This window comes from Mustela lutreola, chromosome 4 (genome assembly GCF_030435805.1).
Source record: "Mustela lutreola isolate mMusLut2 chromosome 4, mMusLut2.pri, whole genome shotgun sequence".
Lineage (NCBI taxonomy): Eukaryota > Metazoa > Chordata > Mammalia > Carnivora > Mustelidae > Mustela > Mustela lutreola.
Genome location: NC_081293.1, coordinates 66,596,200 through 66,621,172, shown reverse-complemented (window position 1 = coordinate 66,621,172; position 24,973 = coordinate 66,596,200). Strand labels below are relative to the sequence as shown.

The following is a 24,973-nucleotide window of genomic DNA, read 5'->3' as shown; positions in this document are numbered from 1 at the left end:
GAATTGTTAATGTGACATGATTTTCTTTCTATGCAGATGTAGTTCTGTCAAATCCTCAAACTTCTGCAATCTTGACCATCTCTATCAGGGATAAAAATAATAGAGTCAATAATGAATAAACCCTGAAAACATATAGTTACTTTAAAAACATTGGAGACATTGGGAAAAGTTATTGCTCAAAATGTATGTTCCTTTTTTTTTCTTTCCTTTCCTTTTCTTTCTTTTTCCTTTCTTTTTTCTTTCTCATATTATTTAGGCACCAGCCAATGTAGCTGATAGCTTGAACTAGTCAACTTTCAAAAGTGATTTAGCAATTACCAGAGTGTAGCCTTGAGTTTTCCCAAGACACTATCGCAAATGACAAGTTAAATCAGGGTTAGGTGGAAGAAGAAAATGTTTTCACATATAAATGAACCCAATAAATTTTGGAATTTTCAAAGAAAAAATAAAAAGCATGATGATTTGTAATAATGGATGGTGTCTCCCTGGCCAGTACTGCCGAAGTGAATTACTTATATGGGAGAGATTCAAGAGGGGTTTAGCTCTGAGCTCAGACCAATGTTTGCATTAAAGTAAGACAAGATCACACGCTTCCTGTCTAAACTGTGGAGATCCCCATTTCTGCCAAAAGGATAGAAGACAGTAACAGATTTTGAGCCTGCCATGTTGAAATTGAAGAGTATGAAGATAATGAAAAGTTTACTGGGTGGCTGAAACTATAGAGAGATCAAGGTTGGGAAATTGGAATTGGGAAACATTGGAATATTGGATGGGAGTTAAAGCTACATGAGTTGACAGATTATCCAGGTGAATGACATACAAGAGTGCCAACGGGGTACCCTGGGAACAGAGGAGGAGAAGCAGGAGAAGAGACTGGAAGGAATACCGAACGAAGACTCAAGAGTCTAAGTGTAGTGCTGTTCTGGGACCCCCCAGATGATACAGGTGCATTAATATTTACTAATGTTTACTAAGCACTTACTATGAAATAGTATTACAAAAAACCATTTTATGAGTGAGGAAACCGAGTTCATAGCAGCAGAACCGGGACTCATACCTGATAATAACCGGTTGCTTACATTAGGCTTGTGAATGTTTTAAGTAGACAAATGATCAAACAAAAAGAGCTAGAAATTACTGAAAATTGCCAGAAGCACAATTCCATCAAGAATCCATAATAATTCCATTTATATACCCTGGCACTTTAGACTGAGCAGCAGAAGTGGGAAAAATCTGGTTTATGTGACTATGGAGAAAATTCTCTACACGTGGAATGCCATATCCTTTCCGGACACCTTATTGGGAAAGAGATCCATTAACTTGGAAGGGACCTGGAATTCACTTGTGGTTAAAAAGGGAAAGAAATAAATGCTTAAGGCTGTAAAAGCATATAGAAAGCGAAGAAGGTGATATGTGCATATATGCTGATACAGCAGAAGGGCAGAAAATCTGAATAAAACCCACCCTTGGTTTTTATGACAGAAACATACAGCCTTGAAATTGATCAGTAATTTCCATTTTCTGTTCCAGGTTAGGCATTTCCCACTTTTTTCCTTTTAAAACAGGAAAAAGAGTTGGTTTTAAATTTTATGCCTTTAATTTTCTCTAATCCTTGCCTGATGGAGATAAAAGCATAAAATCAGTGGAATGAAATTCAGGAGTGCTGAGGAAATGAAAATGGAGCACTAAACTTGGGCAGGTTCAACAGTCTGACTCGGAAAAACCAACAGATGATATGAGAACAAACATTTCAATCAGTCATTACTACTCTCAAATAATCCAGGTGATACCTATGTCACTGAATCTGATGCAAAAACTGTTATTAGAAGAAAGTTTCCTTCCCTCCCGTGGATTACATAACTTAATTATGGCCTAACATTCCTGGGGAGACCAATTCGTGATTAGTTATTATGATTTCATAGGTACTGTGTGGCTTAAAATATAAAAATTCAGCCTCTGAAGGACCTGATGGTGTTCAAACAGCACTTCTTTAGTCCAGAAGTTTTTATTTACATTCATTTACTTATCAAGCACTTTCTTTACTTCCAAAGAGAAGGTAAATCTCAGCCTAACTCAAAACTTTCATGTTGTGGATTTGTGGCATTCATGTTAATGAGGTTGCACATAATAAATGCCAATGTGAATCCTAAAACATGTTCTCCCCACCAAGGACATGGGAGTCCCATTAATAACAAAAATGTAATTGCTTATCTAAGCAACAATTCAGATAAGTCAGAACACAAATGAAGCATTTTGACTTTTCTCCAACTTAAATTTTGGATTTTAAGATAAGGATCCAGAAAAGGAAAATAGTTTTTTCCCCTGCTCTGGAAGGAAACTTCTCTGATGCTTTTGTACTTACTAATAATCATGTCAGAGTAGCTGATGCCAATTGTATTTCTCCTCTCACCCTATTAAGAACTGATCCTATTAAGAAAAAAAAGTCTTATTAAAATTTAATCAACAAAAGCCAGTGTTACAGGGAAGGGTAGACCTGTTGAAATCTGCCAGTGAATCCAAACACCCTCTCTTTTCCAGGCATATGATAAAGTTAGTCCACAGAGCATATGAAATCTTTCCAGTCTATAATAACATTAACATATACATTCTGTTATTGGATGCAGCACAGAAATATTCCCATTTGACTCAGTTCAGTTCTTAGTCACTCCTCCAGCCTCACCTGCAAAAGCTGCCTCCTGCTGGTTTGAAAATCTCCATCGTTGCTGGCAGGATAGTGGTCCTTCTCTCCAATTATATTACTACTTAGTGTCTGGTAGTTGCAGAAGTGGCTCATGCTGCGTTCTGTTCCAAGAAAAATCAATCTGTGAACCAGATTAAGGCCAAACCCAGTCTCGGATAGCCAAGACCCAAGCGACAGCGCCGCTGGGTGGGAGTCGAGGGCGAAGGCAGGGGGCACTGCCTGGCGGGAAGGCTGGAGCTTGCCAGAATAATGCAGTAGAAGACAGACCGCATGTGCATAGCGTTTTGATTTATTGTTCCCTAGAAAATGGAGTGGGGAGAGTAAGTGGGCAGGAGGGCAAGAAAACGCTTTACTGCCTAGCATACACATTTTCATTTCTTTAGTGATGTAAATCATAGTAAAATTTGGATCATCCCAGAATTACCAACTGAAGGACTGGTAAGATACGTTTTCAACAATGAAAGCATCTCATTTTCTTTTCTTTCTTTTTTTTTTTTAATATCCTATTTATTTATTTGACAGAGATCACAAGTAGGCAGAGAGTCAGGCAGAGAGAGAGGAGGAAACAGGCTCCCCGCTGAGCAGAGAGCCCGATGCAGTACTCGATCCCAGGGTCCTGGGATCATGACCTGAGCCAAAGGCAGAGGCTTTAACCCACTGAGCCACCCAGGTGCCCAAAAGCATCTCATTCTCAAAGCAACCCCACCTTTCACACCCATACTTCATTAGGGAAGGATTTTATACCATTACAAATATAAGTATCATGTCCTGTATGTATATTCTTTGATTTTAACTAGTATTCTCTGAATTGCTATTGACCCATCTGTGTTCACATGATCAGTCCTGAACTCGAAGACTCAGTATTTGCTCCCTTTCTTTGGAAAGCATTTTTGGGAATGTTGGTGGCAGTTTAGTTGAGGTTCTCCCATCATACACTGTACTTCACTAACCACACTGTTTTTATATCTTAACAGGGAGAAAACTAAAGATCCCCAAATATACAATATTTGGGGCCTCAATTCCTAAACATGGGCAGTAAAACAGGAGGTATTCAAGTAGCAGGGCCAAGGACTTGCATACTGAATTGAGTGAACTTTTGAAAAAAAGTTTGAAAGCTGGACTACAGAGTGTTTCAAGTTTGCATGTCTTTATTAATGTCCATCCAAAGCTATCTAAATCAGTTCTTAGGTTTTAAATTAAAATGGCGAAGTGAAAATTCCTTAAAGTTTTCTGAAAAATTTCTTACAATATTTAGCAGATATAATCTAATTTAATTTTTTTAGAAATCTTGCTTAAAATCCTTTACTGTAGTTTCTGATATGTAAGTATCATTGATATGTTGCACTGTGAAAATATGTATTGTAGAGATGTTATAGATTTATGCTAAATTAGTTTTGATTTTCAGATTTTAGAACTTACTGCGGCCTTAATCAAATAGTTTTTTTTTCTTTCTTTTTTTCTATTTTTGTTTGAGAGAAACATTGAGGTGATGGCAAAGTGAAAAAGTAAACACATTCCATTTTAATTCTTTCTTTTCTCTTTTCAAATATTTTCCTCTTACAAGCTATGAAGAAAACCTGTCTTCATCAAGGAGTTACCATGCTGATACATTGAATATTCCTACTACTCCTTAAAAAGTGAGGGAAAACAAACTTATCAAATGTAAAATTGCATATAAAAATTTCTCTAAAAAACAGGAATAACAGGGGCGCCTGGGTGGCTCAGTGGGTTAAGCCGCTGCCTTCGGCTCAGGTCATGATCTCAGGGTCCTGGGATCGAGTCCCGCATCGGGCTCTCTGCTCAGCAGGGAGCCTGCTTCCCTCTCTCTCTCTCTCTACCTGCCTCTCCATCTACTTGTGATCTCTCTCTGTCAAATAAATAAATAAAAAATCTTAAAAAAAAAAAAAACAGGAATAACAGTTTATCATGCTCTCACTCATCCTATGTCTCTCTGTGAGGATGATACCAAAGTCTGACAGGATTTTCTCATTAAAAATCAAACAAAACATAAAACACAGACACTAACAGAATAAAGCTAATCTGAGACATTTTAATATAATTAACACTAAAACCGTAGTTAAAATGAAGAGACATTGTTTGCTCTTGATGGGACTGTCTGGGGAGGGGAAATGCAGGGCTAAACACCAGATGATGTGAGAAGGTTCTGGGGGTTTGGTCATTCAGAACCACTGTTGCCACCTGTGAGTCTCTGTGATGCTGTCACAAATGCTGTCTAAGGTAGCTTTATCAGGGGGATCTAGAGGTTATATAGACTTGCTGGACTCTGCTAAATCAGGCCACATCTCTAAAAGAGGTAAGAGCAAATAAGAATATGTCTGGAGAAGAGCTAGAATGGTAATCATTCATTAATAATAGCTAACACTTATGGAGTACTGACTATAATAAGGACACTGCGCTAAGCCCCTATGTTATCCCATTTAGTGTTATTTATTTCTCACAACTGTGTGTATGGACACCTACTTTACTCCATAACCTACCTGTGCCAGAGATTGAAGATTCAGAAAAGTAAAATTGATTCACTTAAAATCAGTTCATCGAAGGAGGAGCTGAGGAAAGTAAGGGTGATTGCCCAAAGACAGAATGAGCCTAGCAGATGGCCATGCCAGAGTGGGTGTGCTGGGGGAGTGCGCTCTTGAGTACAGACAAGGTGGTGACACATGCATAAAAAGACCAGGAAGCAGATACCGGTTACTCTAGGGAAATCCAGATGCTTATCTAATTTGAAGATACAGTAAATAGTATGTTCTGTGAAAGATACAAAAGCTGGACATGGTGGCTTCCATGAGATGAAGAAGGCTGCAGACGTAAGAATGGTGGGTGTGTGGACAGTACGGTAGCATGTGATAGGGGACTAAGGATTGATCTCATACTTGACTTCTGTCTGAGGACTGGTCAGTGAAAGAGAAGCCCTCAGAGATCAACATTGCTCTGGAGGGACCTGGTAAAATGTAGCATTTGGGTTGACCTTAAGATGGTGAGGGTTGGATGGATGGAGTCAAAAGTGGAGCCAAAAGTGAGAATATGGAGATGAGAAGCAGTAGGACATTATGGGGAGTGTTTATGTTTGGTTGTAGTGCAGCTTATCTGGAGGGAGTGACGGAAAGTGAAAGCTGGATAGCTGGGTGCAGTCCTGATCATGAGGGCTTTGAGAACACAACAAACAATTCAAACTTTTAATTCTATAAGTTTGGAAATCTTGGAAGGTTTATGATCAGAAAGATGGTTTGGGGACATTATTGTTAACAGCTACCTTTTGCTTTTTGTGAAATGGCACACTTTCTGTGACTAAAAATGCAGCAAGTCTAGATGACATTTGGAGGAAGGTGTGCTGGGAGTAAGGAGGTTTTAAAATCTGTGGTCACCTACATGGCCCTGACTGAGGGAGTCCTCACCACAATGACTGGACTTTGTGAGATGTGCCTGGCCCATTCTGGTGAACACTCTTGAACTTAGATGAAGGAAGGGAAGGAAGACTAGAACGTTGTTCTGTTCCAGCTCTGAAGTTCTTTGGTATATGTAGGGGATGTACTGAATCAAGGTTTTTATATCATCGGCTGAATAAAGATCTATTTCTGTAGCAGAATGATAAAGGTTCTAGGATTTTACTCTAATACAATATGTAGGATTTTTTTTTTTAAGGAGTTGACTTGATTCAATTATGCCTTCTTTCACAGACCTTCCATTCTTTCTGTTACTACTTTCTCCTATGTCTTTTAGAATAACTGAAAGAAAGAGATGATGAACACAAATTTGGTGTCATCTTTTTGGTTAGCTTTCATGTTTTAAATATAACTGCTGAAATTATGCCCCAAAATGTAATTGTTGAACATTTCTGAAAAGAAGACAAATATCAGCTTGCAGTAATGCCAAACCAAAACTGAATCCTTAAAGTATTTTAAAATATGCTCTCTTAATGTCTTTATAAAACTCCTTCTGCTTAGATGAAGGCTTCTCAACTGTTTCAGCCTCTTTGAGAATCTGCAGATCCATTCAGAAAAACTTACGAATGCATATGTACACAGTTTTTGAATGCAATTAGAGGCAGTTTCACCAGCTCCACAAAGATGATCCATAGACCTCCTCTGCTTCAGTAAGAAACTCTGACTTTAGGATGACTAATGGTTTGCAGAAATCCTACTTCTAGAGATTTGAAGTTGGCACAAAAAAACGTATGTATGTAGTTAAAACAGTGTTTTTTGGGAGCAGAACATACAAACAAATGCCTTTAGAGGTAAAAAATTGTATGGAAGCCAAGGAAATATTAAAGAAGTTTTTAAATGCTGCTGAATCCACACATATTTCTCAAAGGTCCTATAAACATTACAACACATTTATCAAGGAATATCTGAAGGTGCCAAGATACTTCCAGTAATGAACCAGAATAAACATGACCATATGATAAAAATACATTCGCTTTAACAGCCTCTGGGGTCAGGGAGAAGGACAGAAACATGAAAGTGGGGGAGGGGAGGAACAGAGCAAAAACTGTGTCACAATTCTTGACTATAGTTGTGAAGTTGAGTTGTGTTGAACAAGAAGAAGAAATCAATATTTTCAAAAAAGTATCTGCTGAGACCTAAGGAATTTTATTCTTAACCTATATAAGGCATGGATTCTACCCTGTAAAAGTTAGTGCCTTACAAAGAAAGACAAGCACAAATGTTGAATGAGCTTCTCTACTTCACCACCCCCAACCTCCCGTACATTTTCTCATCAAGAGAAAAATAAGAATTGGTGGAAAACGTGTTAACAGTCTCGTTCTGACAAAAGCAAAATTAACTCCAAAAGATTTATATAAACTTGAATGAAGGACTGAGTAAAAGGACAAGCAAATAGTTATTAACAGGCAATGAGGCACAAAAGCTGGCAGGAACCAGAGCAGGGATCTCCCAGGGGCTGTGGGACAAAGGGAGGACAGAATATTATGGGACCTCTATGGAAAGGGACTGTGGCAAGAGATTGCCCAGTGGAGTTGAACTCACGGGGCTGCACAGCTGCTGCCAGAGATGCTGGTTTGGCTTCCTGGGTGCAAAGCAGGGCAGAGCCAGCCGTGGAGAATGGCCCTGGGGCAGTGGCTAATGGAGCATAACCAGGTACATTCTCAACTCTTGGATTTTCCCGCTGAGAAGACAGAGAAATCCTGGTGAAACTGTTTGTTATGAGGGCACTACCTTTGAAGTTATTATTTACTTATATTAATGGGTAGTTTAATCATACCCTGAGAATGATACGTAAATAATGCTTTCCTAAATGGCCTTGCTTGTGGGGACATTGGGGAATTCTTTCAAGAAAGAGGACTGAACTCCCATTACCAGGATTGTTTCCATTTATTTTGGAAATAGTTGTGGAAGAAAGAAAGAGATGTGACCATAAATGTTTAAAAGAATTCCATGTATAGTTAGTGGTGGCCATAAACATATGGTCTTCACCAGCTATTGGATTCTGTTCCAACCGTGTCTTTCAACTGCTGTTAACCCTGTCATTATGTATTCCTGCTCCATTTTCACTGAGAAAGTCTGTGTTCAGAGCCAAAGTACATTGATAAAATTTTAAGGATATGGCCCAACAAATAAAGAGAGGTAAAGTTCAGAAATTGCATGGCAAAAAGCCATCACAGAACTGTAGTTGAGAAAGAAGGAACTTTTAAAATTGAGAAAACATTTGTCATTATCATTAACGTTTTTAAAGATCTAAATTTTTAAAGGAACTCTTAAAACATTGTGCTTGGAAAACAAGGGGTTTTGACAAGATTTAAAGTACAAGAATTTAACTTGATCTCAGGACTTTACTGATACAGATGATCTTCTTTTTCCACATTTTAAAAGTGTACTTTTTCATGGTAGAAAATACAGAAGAACTTGAAGCGTAAAATAAAATAAAACCATAAGTGACTCTTAATCTCACAAAACAAACTGAGGGTTGCTGGGGGGAGGGGGTTTGGGAGAAGGGGGTGGGATTATGGACATTGGGGAGGGTATGTGCTTTGGTGAGTGCTGTGAAGTGTGTAAACCTGGTGATTCACATACCTGTACCCCTGGGGATAAAAATATATGTTTATAAAAAATAAAAAATTAATTTAAAAAAATAATAATTAAAAAAAAACCTTCAAAAAAAAAATTACCTGAGACCTCATTACTTAAAACTAATCACTGGTGGTTGTTTCCCTTTTTATTCTGCTCAATATATATGTATCCTTAAAATGATGATACTGTGATATTTTTTTAAAGATTTTATTTATTTATTTGACAGAGATAGACATAATGAGAGTGGGAACACAAGCAGGGACAGTGGGAGAGGGAGAAGCATGCTTCCTGCCAAGCAGGGAACCTGACCTGGGGCTTGACCCCAGGACCCCAGGATCATGACCTGAGCTGAAGGCAGACAGTTAACAAATGAGCCACCCAGGTGCCCCAATACTGTGATTCCTTATAAATATTTCCAGTACTTCATTACTCTCCAGGCATTTTGCACCATTTTTTATTTCCATCCAAAGTATATTAGTTTGACTAACTATATCCTTGTTAGCCTTGTAATTTAAAATCCCCCCCTTAATTTTGTAAATAAAAAATTATTTAGTAAGTTTGAACTTTATTCAAGTTAATATATTTCTTGACCATTTTTCTTTTGAATCATTTAGGACAATTAGTGTATGTTTGCTTTTTGTTTTTAATTTGTAGGAGCTCTTTCTAGAGAAAAAAGTTTATTTAATAAGATCAATTTTGCAAATACTGTATGATTCTGCTTAGATTAGTATTTAGAATCTTAAAGGGAAAAAAAAGAATTGTGGATGATATAGGCTGGGGGAAGCGAGTATTACCTTTGGATAAATGTTTGGTAAATCCTGATTTAGAAACTATTAGACTTCAAGGTAACTTTAGACATTTTAATTAAGAAAAATAAGGACGATCGTGAAGTTATTTGATAATTTAATTTATAATTTTGTGCCCCAGAAGATATAAATCTCTTAGGACTGATAGATTAAGACCCTTGGTTCCAGTTTACTCAAAAGAGTTCTCAAAAAAGTAGGAAAGAAACAAATAATATACAGAAAAATGTTACAGTGGAAGACAGGGACATGACAATTGTTTTCACTATGTGTGATACATAAATAAATCTATTAACGGCTTTTCAGCTAGTCTATAGAAAGCCGGAGTAGGAAGAAGGGATTGGCGGATAGACATTTTCCCCAAGAATTGAAGGCCCATTTATTTAACATTAGGTACTTCCAGTTTTTGTGAAAATTACTTTCCTGATATCATGAACAAGCTTGAAACAGTTTTTAATACTCAGAGTCACATGAACCCTTAATTAACTGCTCTTTCATGCAATCTGTGAAACTTTCTCACTAGATCTTACAGTAAAGATGAGAAAGGTGGAGAATTTTTATGCCAGTCTTGGGCTGGCAAGTTACTTTTAGAATTGAATTCCTAAGAGTTTTGCATTTTCTTTTTTTTCTTTTTTTTTTTTTTTAATTTCTTTTCAGCGTAACAGTATTCATTGTTTTTGCACCACACCCGGTGCTCCATGCAAAACGTGTCCTCCCCAATACCCACCACCTGGTTCCCCCAACCTCCCCGCCCTCGACCCCTTCAAAACCCTCAGGTTGTTTTTCAGTGTCCATAGTCTCATGATTCACCTCCCCTTCCAATGTCCCTCAACTCCCTTCTCCTCTCCATCTCCCAATGTCCTCCATGTTATTTGTTTGCTTTTTCTTACATAATCCTTAATTGTGCCTCAAATATCTTCAGAAGACAGATTTTCTGGCTTTTAAGTTTCTTCTCTTAATAAGCTGGACGTAAAACAAACATTTTTTATGTGGTATGATGTGATCAAGTCTTCATTTACGGTACTTTCCTTGTCTAAAGTGTGTGAACCCTTAAATGCATGGTTGCCTTTTGGGAATGGCAGCCAGCAGTTTTGTGTTAGGATTTTTCACGAATAGTCCCAGCTGTTGTAAAAAGGAACAGTCTGCCCTGGCCATAGATAACAGCACTTTGGGTTTAGCCCACAGGCAATACCACTGGGACCTTCCATGTACACTGTGAACATCAGTATTCCTTGGAGAGAGAATGACGATTAGTCATTTCTGGCTCCTCGAAATTCTTGCATAACTTGCTGTTATCTCAGTACAGCTCCAGGGGAGGCTTTATCTTGGCACATGCCTCTATCCCCACTGCAGTGCGCTCTCGTTGGTCAGACGGACCACTGAGTATTAGCCCTGGGACTCCTGGTTCATTCAGTGTGGGTTCTCCTTCCTTATCCTGGGTCCTTGCATTATTGTTTTTGTCATGCCTTGTGTCTTGGGCTTTGTTCCCACTGCGACAAGAGTTGTCCATCTCTAGCTCATACATATGTATGTGCCCGTCCTCCCTTGTAGCAACCTAGCACTGCCAATGCTTTCTGTAGAACTGTTACATAGAAATCATTCAGAGGATTCCAGATTTCCTCCTGGCACTTAAGTTTCCTTTCCTCCCCCTTGTCAGAATCCTTGTCCTTACTATCTCTGGAATATAAAGCTTGAATACCAAAAGGCTTCAGAAACTAATTGAGTTAGGCTTTGTGTTTTTAGCTTTCTTTTTCCACACTCCATATTCCAGAGCTAACTTTCTCTTGCGCTTTGGATTTTTCTCGCCCTCGTTTTGCATGAACAGCACTCGGCAGTTATGCTTGTAGTTCACTTTATACTGCGTAAGATAAGGTGGTTTGTAAGATAAGGTCGTTTACTCTTTCCTAATTCTCACACTTCTTAAATACATCTGTTCTTGGTTATTTCACCTGCTATGCCTTGATTTTGCTTAATACTTTGTTTGCATTTCCTTGTTCTTCTCTGAAATTATTTCTAGGTTTTTGCTGAGTCCATAGGATTTGTTTCTGACTACATAAACAGCTTTGATATGGTACAAAGGATCTCAACAGGGAAGAGGCATGCGCCTTATTTACCCCTTCTCTCTCTCATGCCTTCTTTCCTCCTAAAGTTGAAACAACTCAGAACAATTAGAAGAACATATTGTCACTATATTTTGAATGCTTTTATTATTTTGGAGATACTGGCATTCTATCAGTAAAAGTTCTTGCGTATCTTCTAGATAGCTGTGAATTTTCAAAGGGTAATAGCTCTTTTCCACAGGCTCCATTTTGGGATGTGAATGCACCTTTTCATTTAGCAAAACCTGCCTAAAAGCGCTCATTACTGTAGTGATGAAGGCACCTTACCTCCAGTCGCTGCCAAATAGTTGAACTGAAAAAGGTGTCGTACTTTCTATCGCTTGGTTTGCTCATGTCACTTATGCCAATATCCGGTCAAGAACACACTTCCTCTGTTGAGTATTAAAGTTTCACTCTGCCAAATGGAATTTTGATAGAAAGTTATCCTGGGGCATCGTGGTGTTTAAACTGATTATGTGTACCAATGGAAACATCTTTTTCTTATGAAAACCAGGTTTTTTAAATTTTAAAACAAATTTGCTTTTGCATTTCTCTCTCTTCTCATTCCCCTTCTTTTCTAACTGACTAGGAAGTTGATTTTTTCTCTTTTAAAGTAAGTAAGGATTATTTTATACCTTATTCTAAAGCAACATATTTGGTTAAGCGAATGCCTGCAACAGGTAGATTTGGTTTTTTCTTAATCCAGTTGTAATATCTGATGTGTTATAGCTGCTCACCAACATTTTATCTTAAATATTTATAGCTTGGGTTCTTCTACCTACTCTCCAAATACACTTTTTACCTTCTTATTCTAGTTCAGTTTATTAAAATGCTTGTCATCCTTGAAAGAATCTGGGAGTCTATATTACTGGCTATAAAATCAGCTTAAAGTGCATTGACTACTGTCATTCTGTTTCATTTCTTTAAAATAATTTCCAGTAAGATTTAATGAGTCGGTTCAGGTTTCCTCCATCTCTTGCTAAAGCACATATGTTCACTTAAAAATCTGATATCGGGAAAAAAAAATGTGATATCAGTATGTTACTTGACTTGGATATAACATTTTTGTTTAAGAAGGAAAGTCTGTTTCTCAAGAGGTCAGAAGGAAACTTTTGTTTCACAGGAAAATATGGGCCATGACCCCATGACCAAGAGTCAAATTCACTTTTGTTGATCAGCAGTGACTTGCTAATGTAAAGGAATAGTGATCAAAATAGCACGTGAATTGAGTGGTATCTAATTTTGAACCACAACATGACTCAGATAGGGTTTAAAGGACACTCCCATCTCCATATGCGGGTTTCCCTGCATTTGTTTAGTGCCTACAAGCACATTATTCAGGAAATGCCAGTAGGGTGAATACCAAATTTCATCTATGTTGATGCAGAATTGCACATTCATAGAGTGTGCAAAACAAGAGGAAAGCTCAAGCTGCTGTCTCTGAAGCCAGTCGTGCATCATGCCAGGTCACTGTTTCACACCTTTGTGTTTACTGACTACAGTTTAAGGCTCTTGGAAACATTTAGACTGTGATGTCTTCGGTAAGTAGCTCTTGAAATACCAAGAACTTGGAAAATAAAGTTATTTATGAGGTTAGTTTTATTTAAGAATGTTATAGTATTGCTTCACAACAAAGGCATTTGGATTTATTTGAAAGTATAATGATGTTCTGACCAAACTCCCTCATTGAAGAAACTCTCCTCCAGAGATTCAGTGACTTTTTCAAGGTGACAGATCTTGTTTATGACTTACTTATGATTCAGAACTTATTATCATCATTGTGGAATTTATATATTTTCCCCACAGTGTGAAAGGAATCTATTGCGGAGTCAGTCATCAAAACCTTTAATACATTCTGCTTGATATCTGCTGGCTTTTCATAGCATTTCCCTATATGATCCTAGTCAGCCAGTACCTAGGGGATGCCCAGGCCTTTTTCTGAGTCTTGGTTTATATTTTGTGTTTCATAAAATCCTTACCCTACAGCACAGTCTTTCTTATTTAAAAAAATTAAAAAAAAAATTCCCATTACTACTTTGGAACTAACTTCTTGATGGCTGTGGATATATTCCCAGTGGTTACAGGGAATTTTAGAGGAAGTTGGAGAGGCCTCTCTATCAACCCTGACCACTTCTAACAGTGGTGATGGACCCAGTCCCAGCCAATGTCCTTCTTCTAAGACAGTTTTAAAAGCTAAGACTTTTTAGGAAGAACTTGAAATAAAAGTGAAGAGAGCTCCAAGCCAAAAGAAAGTGAATTCTGTCCACTGCTCTCTTCTTATGGATATGAGGCCAGGTTGACAGTTTTATATACATTCATAAAAGGTACCAAAGCCATCTTGATTTCAGGCCATGACATGGAACTTTTCCCCTGTAAACAGAAGTGCAGCACTAATATTATGTCTTTTATTTTGGGTGTTGTGCGTGGGAGGAGTCAGGTTAGTTAAACAAGGGATTTTCTGTTGTTTTCTCTCTCCCAGAGAACCTGCTGAGAATGAAAGCATTGTTTTGATTTTTTGGTGTTGAATCTTTTTGCAACAATACTCAGTCATGGAGACAGGAAAATAGCTATCAACAGATCATTGGTGAAACAGTGATGGCTTGAATTGATCATATGTCAATAATCCATTACTTTCTATAGCATAATAAATACAATGATAAAGCTGACATAAATCTGTTCTATACATTTTGCTCTGGAATAAGAATAAATGAAAGGAAGTTTAAGCTTGAGGAGAGAAGGAAAATGCAATACAATTTTTTACTAATGTTTCCAGGAATGGGAATATTTCCAAGTGTGGGAAATCAGAGAGTGCAACCAGAGTACCAAGAGCTAAATCTTTAAAAAAATCATAACTAAACCTCACTTAAGCTCATATAAACATCCCATATATACATATATATATGGGATATATATATTAAAATATAAAATATATATATTTACTGAAAATATGGTTTTTAGCATGTATTCTTATAAAACAGTTGTTGCCTTATCAACTCCTTATGAATTTCCATATGGAAGTCATAAAAGCCTTTTTTGCTCAAAGGTTTAGCTCTTTTGCAGCATACATGTAAAAAAATACCCATTTTTTACCCATGTCCATACAACTTCATATAACTTATTGAAGGTTGCAACACCATTTGGTCTTCCTCTCTTCCATGGGATTACACCACAGAAGTGTAAACAGATTGATGGGGCAGGAATCTAAAAACCAAAATTCTGGATGGACATCTGAGAGTTCTCTCTATTTTTATAGAGGTACTGAGATAAAAATATTTGAAGTCAAAATGGTTCTGGGATGCACAGGACCTCTGATCACCTTAGATATGAAGTTTAGTCTCTTCCCATGAATTTCTATCTCCTCCGTCTAGGAAGCCATTTCCAAAAATAAGGGCTCCTTCAGTCCATTCATCTACTGTTTAATGAGTATCTGTTACTTGTTTGGTGCTGTGAAGTTATAAAACCAATTAAGACAATCCTCATATTTAGAGAGCTTGAGGGTTGATTATAAAGCAGTGAATATTATTTTTAGGCAAATATCTCAAAACTTTCGTGGCCCAAATTGGAGTTGTCCTTCAGAGCAATTATTTTGAGTCAGGGGAGATTTTACACTCATTCCCTATTACTCTGCCGTCTTCCTACTATCTTCATAGCTGGCCCATTCTTTTATGTTCGTTAATAGAGCTAATCCTGTAACTTTTCTCCATCAAGTAGTTCCAGAATAGGTCTGAGTAAAACCTCAGCCCCTTTCAAGGATACATTTAAACTGTGAAAGAGAACATTCATTGAATACAGAGAACTGAACTTCAGGATTTGAAATAAGCACAATAAGTCCAGCCCTGAATAAGAGTTCACATCCTGTACATATCTTCTAAGCAAGATATGTACAGGAGGGCATGAGGAAGACACTATTATTGGCCACTTTAGCAGTCTAAACCAGAATATTGTCATGATTGTTTTTCTCTTGATTGATTTTCTCATGACTGTTTATGAGACTTGATTATTTAAAGAACCATTTTCCAAACAAGTGCTGATTTAGGTCCTGGAGACTGTGTGTTGTGTGTAAATCTCTATGTCCCTTGGTAATTTATAATTTTAGGTCACTAGATGGTGCTCTTTCGCTTTGAAACAAAATGTATTTTCCGTTGAGGTGTTTGCTTTTCATTTTATTGTTCTGTTGATACAGAGATGGTAGAAAATAAAATTCTCTAATAAATTGGATCTGAGGCTTCTTGTCCCTCTACAGGTGCATAGGAATTTTATTGTGATTATCCAACCTGTACAAGTAATAGGTTTTCATATTAGCATACCACTCAGTACTTAACTGTTAATTTATTTTGTAAGAAAATACATTTTTCTCCTGTAGAACCATTTTATGTTATATATTCTTCGCTGATACATAAGATACTACATTTATATTTTTATGTGGTTTTATCTGTTCTGTGCTACACATGATTGAAAAATAACTTGGGAAACAAACAAAATGCCAAATTACTGGATCCTGAAGACCCAGGAATGTACATTTTAACAAATGCTACAATTGAATGCAATCAGGTGTATTTTGAGAAATGCCAGGTCCTTATCCCCCAGTAGTAAGCATTTTCAATGGAGATAAACATCAGAGTCAGCCGACGGTAATTAAAATCAAAGTCAAAGATAGCTGGGATCAAAATTTTGAATGTAGATAGCTTATAATGTGAATATTTCCTAGAGGAGCTATAATGGATATAATAAGAATCACTGAAGAAAATGCTTTGTTTACATAAGTATGTTAAAGTTGGTGAGAATCCTACAGAGAAAACGTGGTTCCTGTTAAGATACACTAAAGAGTAAGCAATGTGAACATGATGCCATACTGACTTCAGCTTGTTTGACATCCGTTTTGCCCCACTTTTAGGCCCGTGACCTTATAATACCTGACACTTAAACGTTTTAGAAGGTTTAAACCAATCCTTAGATCTTTCATCTTCATAGTGTCCCTGTGACATGGCAGGCATCAGAGGAAGGATTAAAGAACAGGGTAAGGAGAAGAGTCTAAGGCCTAGGGCAGCTCCCAGGAGATAGTCTGGGAAGGGGGAGGTAGCGCGGGTGGCTAGAGGTGACAGCTGACTCAAATTAAGCACAGCTGTTGGGATGTCCCCGCAGGAGGCCAGAGGCATTCCTGAGCTCTGAAACTTGGTGGTGCACTGTTGTTGACTGTGATTGCTCTGTCCTGGTCTTAAGATCCTGTAGCTTTAGTGCAGGATTTCTTCCCTCCCTCCCTCCAGCTTCCCCTCCCTTCCTTCCTCTCTCTATTCATTGCTCATTTTTACCTTATGAATATGACCTGCTCATCATGGCATTGATTTTCAAATGGACTGTTGGATGGGGATACGGAAGTCACAGTATCAGGAAGTATGTGGAATTTGATAAAATTCCCACCAGGTGGTTCTCTTTTCTTATCCTAGAGAAGTGATGGTTTGGAAGGACTCAGTTGGAACTGCTTGTTAATTGTAGAAAATGCTCAGCAAACATCTCCGGACCCCGTTGCTGATCTGAAGTGTAGTTCCGAGTAGGAAGGACTCAGCAGAGAAGGTGTGCTGTAGGGGGTCAGTGAGGTTGACATCACTAGTGATGGTGATGATGATGCCCTCTCTGCTCTTCAGCCTTATCACTTTAGTCTAATGGTAGAGAACTTCTGGCTTCCCCCCAAATGGTCTTGGTCTCTGTCATGCCAACCCATGGGGTAACAGAACACCCTGTTGCAGGGGAGACTTGGAAACCTGACAAAAGAGAGAGCTGAAGAGACACATCCTCACCCAGAGTTTTGGCTCTGGTGTTTCCCTCCTTGTGAAGATTCCAGCTTGGCGAACTGCCTCACCTCCTTCAAGCTTTTACTCAGACCTCACTTTCTCAGTGAGGCCGGATGCGCTGACCCCCTTCCCACAGTTGGTACTCTTCACCCTTCTCTCTTGTTCTCCTTCTCCCAAGTTATATTCTAATACATTAGATAATTTATTTGATTCATTTTTTTCTCCCTGTATATAAGACTGTAAGCTGCATGCGGACAAGTGTCTTTTTCTTTACTAATATATCCTCCAGCCCCTGGAATAGTGCCTGGTACATAGTCGAGGTTCAGAAAGTACTTGCTGAATGAATGAATGTTTTCCTTTGTAACAGTCTGTGGCAGTAATCAATAATATATACTAATACATATAGTAGTCATGTAACACTAATTCTAAATAAATACTGCTGAATCATTATGTTTTATTATATTAATCTTGGTGTGTAAAGATAAATTCTGAATTAGATTATCACGTAGTGTAAAAGTGTGAATCCAGAGTTGGAAGACGTTGGATTGTAATGAATGAGTCTCTTAGTGGTTTTCGTAGGGCAAGTTACTAAACTGCTCTGTGCCTTAATTTCCTCAGGAAAAGAACCTTACAAAGCTGTGGGGTAGATTAATTGAGTTAATACTCTTAAAGCCTTAGATCAGGGCTTGGAATGTAGCAAGAATGTAGTAAGTAATAAATTGAATTTATAAATTCTTTACTTGTTTAAAAAATAATTATGTGATAAACTTATTTTGCAGTTCAATAGTTTAGCCAGCTTTCAGAAGGAAAAAAGTCCACATAGAAAAATATACAACTTGGGGATTTTCCATATTCCTGTTTTGATTACAATGTTAACACACCTAGAATGAATTAAATCTTGAATTTCTTATGAATCTCTTTTCTTATATTGTAACATCAATTTTAAAACAAAGAGTTTGGGGGTTTATATGGGCTCTTTGTTTTTGGTTTCTTATAGATCCCCATATTAAGGTTTCTGGAAAGAAAGAAGATGTTAAGGAGGCCAAGGAAATGATCATGTCTGTCTTAGACACAAAAGTAAGTGAATGTTAAGGACACTCAGATGTCAGAACCTTGTCTCTGCAAGGGCTACTTCATGCTATTATGAAAAGAACCATTTGGAGAAGAAAAACCAGGAGAAAGTAATGGTGGGTTTTAAAATAAGCATGTGTGATTCTACAATGGATGTAAAGTTCTGTTTAAAATTTGAATAGGTTCTCAAGCTAGGTAAATGAATAATATTATATATACATACTCACACACACACACGTGTGTATGTACGTACATATAAGTACATATGTATGTGTTTGTATGTATATGTCATCTTCAGAAATAGACAATGATGCTGATTAGTATAGGGCAAGTGATGAAGTTTAGAAGAATTATCATATTTGCCTTTATGATGCCAGAATGATCGCCTATGTGCGTGAAACTTGACAACTTTGTCTTATAAGTTCTTTCTCTTTCTGCAGGTATAAGCTAGATAATAGGGAAATATAATTGTGTAAAAATGTATACTGATTTGTGAGAATTTATTCTAGTAAACTCTTCTAAATCATATACTATGTGGCAGACACTTTGCTAATAAGCATCTTACAAATATTAACTTGTTTAATGTTCATAACTAACTCAGCACAGAGATATTAGGGAGTTTGCCCAGAATCCAGTTGCTAATAAACAAAGAGGTGGGATTTAAATCCAGGCTGTCTGGTTCTTAACCACTATGTTTTGCCACTTGGTATTTCACTGAAATGGTTTCTGATCTCTTCCTTTTTTTTTTTCTTTTCTTCCTCTTTTTTATTTTTAAGACTTATTTGCCTTACAATTATTAAATATTCTAGAATCTTTTCCCAGGAAGAATATTGATTTCCTGAATTTCAAATGTTAAACTAAAAGAACTAAATTTAAAAATCAAAGTGTTTAATGGATATGTTTAAAATTTTTAAATTAAGGCTATGTAAAAACCATTGATATTTTTAACATCTTGTTGTATTTTGACTTTCTAATTTTAGTTTCTGAGCATTGAAGAATCTTTACATCAGTCTTACAAATGAGAAAATATTTCATGTCTTTCTCATTTTATAATACCGAATTTCCCAAAATTAAGTACACAGATTCTAATATGATCACAGTTATTCATTATGTCTTCGAATTTTATGTTTTGCTTTATTATAACTAATCTTATACTTTGTTTTGGTTTAAGTAAACCATGTTACTTCTGGAGCTCTGTGCATTGTTGGCCCTTCCTCATTCTTCCTATCACTGAGAATAACAGGTCTGCTCTGTGAAGTTTGACCTACAGTAATAGACAAATTGTGAAAACAACATTTACAGATACTTTCCTATTCAGTTTTGAGTTTTATTTTTATTGTTTCTGTCATAGTTCAACACTCCTACTAACCTATATATATGCAGTCTTGTAATTATTTTTATTTTTTTGTTATTTGAATTAAATGTTTCATGAATAATCTCTGTTAAAGAAAAAACTGAATAATTTATTTGTAATTATGCCTGACTTTATTTAAATGCTGCTTTCCAAAAAGTTATCTTGGTAAAGGGGTTATCTTTCAATTTATTCTGACAGATCTGTCTTAAGATGAGAATTTTTTTTTTACAGCCAAAGAGAAATAGGAAATATACATTTATAGATTAAGATGGTACTACCAAGAAATCTATAGTGTTTCCCGTCGGGTCACTTTTTGTTAGTACTCTTCCCTTGGAGAAAAAGTGTTTTAAGGAATTGTTCTTTATTCATGCATCAAGAATTAATACCTTATTTCCGTATAGAGTAATCGAGTCACCTTGAAGATGGATGTTTCACATACAGAACATTCCCATGTAATCGGCAAAGGTGGCAACAATATTAAAAAAGTGATGGAAGAAACAGGATGCCACATCCACTTTCCAGATTCCAACAGGAATAACCAAGCAGAAAAAAGCAACCAGGTGCTTTGTCTTTTTGCATGAATTAAAGCTTTAATTTTCCATATGCATATCTTTTTTGGGAGACAGAAGCACAAAAATAACCACAGACATACCATAAGATCTTGTGAATATGTGGAATCTAAAAAACAAAACAAAACAAATGAATAAACAAAAGGCAGAAACAGATCTGTAAATGTAGAGAACAAACTGATGGTTCCCAGAGGAGATGGTAGAGGGGAGATGGGCAACAATGGGAGTAAGAGGTACAGGCTCCCAGTTATGGAATGAGTAAGTCATGGGAATAAAAGGCACAGCATAGAGAATATAGCCAGTGGTATTGTGATAGCTATGGTGAACATAGCATAACTTCTAAACTTGTCCAATCATTAAAATCACTTGAAACTGATGTAACATTATGTGTCAACTATACTCAAAAAATAAAAATTAAAAAAAATATATATGGCCCCTTTTTAAGGAGACTGAAGGTGCTCTACTGTTTTTAAGAGATGATGCGTAGGTAACTATAAACTTTTCATCTCTGAGTGGTTGTAGAAGGGCGGGAGCAGCGTAAATGTGATGGCAACGTAAAGTGAAGTCTCTGAGACAAGGCCCAGAGAGCATAATGTGAGGAAAGGACCTGGAACTCTGCCTACTCCGAGCACGCGTCCACTGTGGGGATTCTGTCTGTAGCCTCACACACATGGTTCTCCAGGGTGCACCACATCACCTTCTCAGAGGCAGTGCCCGGGTGCCCATCTTCCTCACATTGACTGAATTATGTATCTCTTTAGTTTATACACGTTCTTTCTAGTTTTTGTGTTTGAAAACAAATGAAACTCACCTGTCCGTACACTTTCAGTATGTGAAGATTGGATAGTATTATTTGTGCTATTTGGAAGTTTCTTCTCTAATCACAGTTCTAGAAACTGTCAGCCACAAAGATGAATAAGGTTACAGTCTTTTCTCTGTGGGGACAAATGTGACAGTGACATAAATAAGGAAGATAGAAAGCAATGGCAGTATTCAAAATATTTGACAATTGGTATGGCATGGGGCATGGTCTATTAGGAACAGTGCCCTAGAGCCCCATGCCTTTACCCTCATGCAAGGTGAATTCTTTAGTTGATGGATCATGGGAAAGTTCAGGGGATCCCGGGAGAGAGCTGGAGGTAGTGTTGGAGCAATAATTATTTTTTACCACCTAGCATAAAGTAGTTCAATATTTTGAGTACTAACGGCAGCAATAACATTGTACAGTAATGTAGAGTACAGACCTGATATACAGTATGCAGAAGATTAAATAAAAGGTAAAAAATACAGTGAACCAGAGAAATGATAAAGTGGACAGGATGGCATGATGGGGACTGTGAAGTTTTAGCTAAGTCCAGGGGTTGATGTAAATCAAATGACACCAGTCAGCAAAGGAGCTCATTAAAATGCAAATTAGGATTAAGTAGGACTGAGATCCTTCTTTTTTTTTTTTTTTAAAGATTTTATTTATTTATTTGACAGAGAGAGATCACAAGTAGGCAGAGAGGCAAGCAGAGAGAGAGAGAAGGAAGCAGGCTCCCGGCTGAGCAGAGAGCCCGATGCGGGGCTCGATCCCAGGACCCTGGGATCATGACCTGAGCCGAAGGCAGCGGCTTAACCCACTGAGCCACCCAGGCGCCCCGAGATCCTTCATTTTTAACAAGCTCCCAGTGAAGGGCAATGCTGTTCTTTCCTGGATGACATTTTGAATGGCAAGGGTGTGGATGGACTGGAAAAGCAGATGTGGGCTCGATTAAAATCTAACTTTGTATTTTCTACTTTTGCAGGTATCTATAGCAGGACAACCAGCAGGAGTAGAATCTGCCCGAGTTCGAATTCGGGTAACTGTTTATTACTTTAATACTGTAAATCAGTGTCAGCAATGGTTCCATCATAAGGCAATAAAAATATCTTCATGTATGAGTTTATAGCCAAATCGTATGTTCAGTAGTTTGGAAATAGTGACAAAAGTTGTTTGAATGTGTTGAAGATATTTCTTAGAGAGATTCCAGATTGCACCTGACTCAGTTTCTCTGATGATTTTAAAATGATGAAAAAGAGGCCCAAGGAAGAATTCCATAGGCAGTTTAAGTTACAGACGCCCAGGTTTCACAAAAGACTCCTTTCATTTGAGAAACTTTGCAAACTCTACCCAAGCTTATGTATTTAATAAAAACAATTTACATTTTAGAATTCCATCCTCAGAAAGGAAGGAATAAGTTATGCACATCTCTAAATGTGTGGTGATTCAGCTGTCTGCTTGGGCTCTCATACTTTCATTTAGGAGCTGCTTCCTTTGGTGCTGATGTTTGAGCTGCCAATCGCTGGGATTCTTCAACCAGTTCCCGATCCTAACTCCCCCTCGATTCAGCACATATCACAAACGTACAACATTTCGGTGTCATTTAAGCAGCGTTCTCGAATGTATGGTGCTACTGTGATAGTACGAGGGTCTCAGAATAACACCAGTGCTGTGAAGGTAAGTAATTGAGATAATTATAACATCCTAAGTGTACAAATGATGCAAGTTTTATTTTTATTTTTTTTAGATTTTATTGAGTGAGAGATAAAGTGACTATGAGCGGCGAGGGGAAAGGGCAGAGGGAGAGGGAGAAACAGACTCTCTACAGAACAAGGAGCCTGATGCAGGGCTCCATCCCAGGACCCTGCGGTCATGACCTGAGCCAAAGGCAGACACTTAAACATCTGAGCCACCCAGTGCCCCAAAGCAAATTTTATTTTTTAAAGGATTTTAAATTAATTCATTTTCCAGAATTTTCCCTCGAATTGCATTTTGGTTTATAGAATGTGTTGAGTCTATCCATAGTTAGTAGAAGTGCACTAGAGTCTTTTCTTGTATGTGGATAGTTATTCTATAGGATTATTTCTTTCCTACTCTTCTCTCGTAGGAAGGAACTGCCATGCTGTTGGAACATCTCGCTGGGAGCCTAGCATCAGCTATTCCCGTGAGCACACAACTAGACATTGCAGCTCAACATCATCTCTTTATGATGGGTCGAAATGGAAGCAACATCAAACATATCATGCAAAGAACAGGTGCTCAGATCCACTTTCCTGACCCCAGTAATCCACAAAAGAAATCCACCGTCTACCTCCAGGGCACCATTGAGTCTGTCTGTCTTGCAAGGCAATATCTCATGGTAGGTTTACTGAAATTAGTGTTACAATTTCATTTTATTTTATTTACTTATTTGGGTACAGTGTATGTGGCTACACACACCTTACTACTGTGGTATTTATGAAAACACTTTGGAAGCCTTCTCAAATAAATTTCTTGCTAAAAGGAAGTAAAATAAGAATAAAGTATGTAATCCCTTACAGGCTCAATTTCATTACATAGGTGAGTAATTTCTTTGCTGTACTTTTTTTAAACTTAAACTAAACACAGAAGAGTATACAATGAAATAATGCACTGTATTGGGGCGCCTGGGTGGCTCAGTGGGTTAAGCCGCTGCCTTCAGCTCAGGTCATGATCTCAGGGTCCTGGGATCGAGCCCCGTATCGGGCTCTCTGCTCAGCGGGGAGCCTGCTTCCTCCTCTCTCTCTCTGCCTGCCTCTCTGCCTGCTTGTGATCTCTGTCTGTCAAATAAATAAATAAAATCTTTAAAAAAAAAAAATAATGCACTGTATTTCATGCAGGGTGATTATTTTCTCCTGACATGTAGTATTTGTCTGCATTTGACAAAGAAAGTCTATTTAAACAGAAAAGTAAAAATACCTTTTACCCTCAAAAATATAAATTTTGGTAGCATGAAACATGTGAACATTTCTCAGATCTCTGATACAATTTAAAAAATGGTATTTAAGCCACATATTTGTCTTAATGCATTGAAGTAAATAGTCATTATATAATTCATTACTGCTTCCTATTTAAAATGTGCAGTATTTCTTTTTTTTTTAATTTCTTTTCAATATTCCAGAATTCATTGCTTATGCACCCAGTGCTCCATACAATATGTGCCCTCCATAATACCCACCACCAGGCTCACCCAACTCCCCGCTCCAAAACCCTCAGTTTGTTTCTCAGAGTCCATAGTCTGTCATGATTTGTCTCCCTCTCTGATTTCCCCCAATTCACTTCTCTCCATCTGCCATGTCCTCGGTTATTCCCTATGCTCCACAAGTAAGTGAAACCATATGATAATTGACTCTCTCTGCTTGACTTATTTCACTCAGCATAATCTCTTCCAGTCCCGTCCTTGTTGATACAAAAGTTGGGTATTCATCCTTTCTGATGGAGGCATAGTATATATGGCCCATATCATCTTTATCCATTTGTTCATTGAAGAGCATCTTGGTTCTTCCCACAGTCCTTCCTATATTCATTTAAAAGCATGTATTGCATGAAGCCCTGGGTGTGGTGCAAAAACAATGAATTCTGGTACACTGAAAAGAAATAAAAAAACAAACAACAGCACCACAGTGTATAGGTTGATACATAGTTAACAAAATGGATTGACTGACATAATGTGGACTTGCAATTATCTTATTAAAAATACCACTGTATTCTCCTGTTCAAGAA

At 37.5% G+C, this 24,973-nt stretch overlaps 1 protein-coding gene across 3 annotated transcripts in view; it reads left to right on the top strand.

The window, feature by feature from the left end:
- The window catches only part of BICC1 (BicC family RNA binding protein 1), a 271,995-nt gene that overhangs the window by 212,429 nt on the left and 34,593 nt on the right, over positions 1 to 24,973 (top strand). For all 3 annotated transcript variants that reach the window (XM_059170215.1, XM_059170214.1, XM_059170216.1), the window contains exons 4-8: positions 18,434 to 18,513; positions 20,263 to 20,421; positions 22,218 to 22,271; positions 22,715 to 22,909; positions 23,340 to 23,591. In XM_059170215.1, coding sequence (XP_059026198.1) covers positions 18,434 to 18,513; positions 20,263 to 20,421; positions 22,218 to 22,271; positions 22,715 to 22,909; positions 23,340 to 23,591 — 740 coding nt within the window. The remainder of the gene's footprint in view (positions 1 to 18,433; positions 18,514 to 20,262; positions 20,422 to 22,217; positions 22,272 to 22,714; positions 22,910 to 23,339; positions 23,592 to 24,973) is intronic.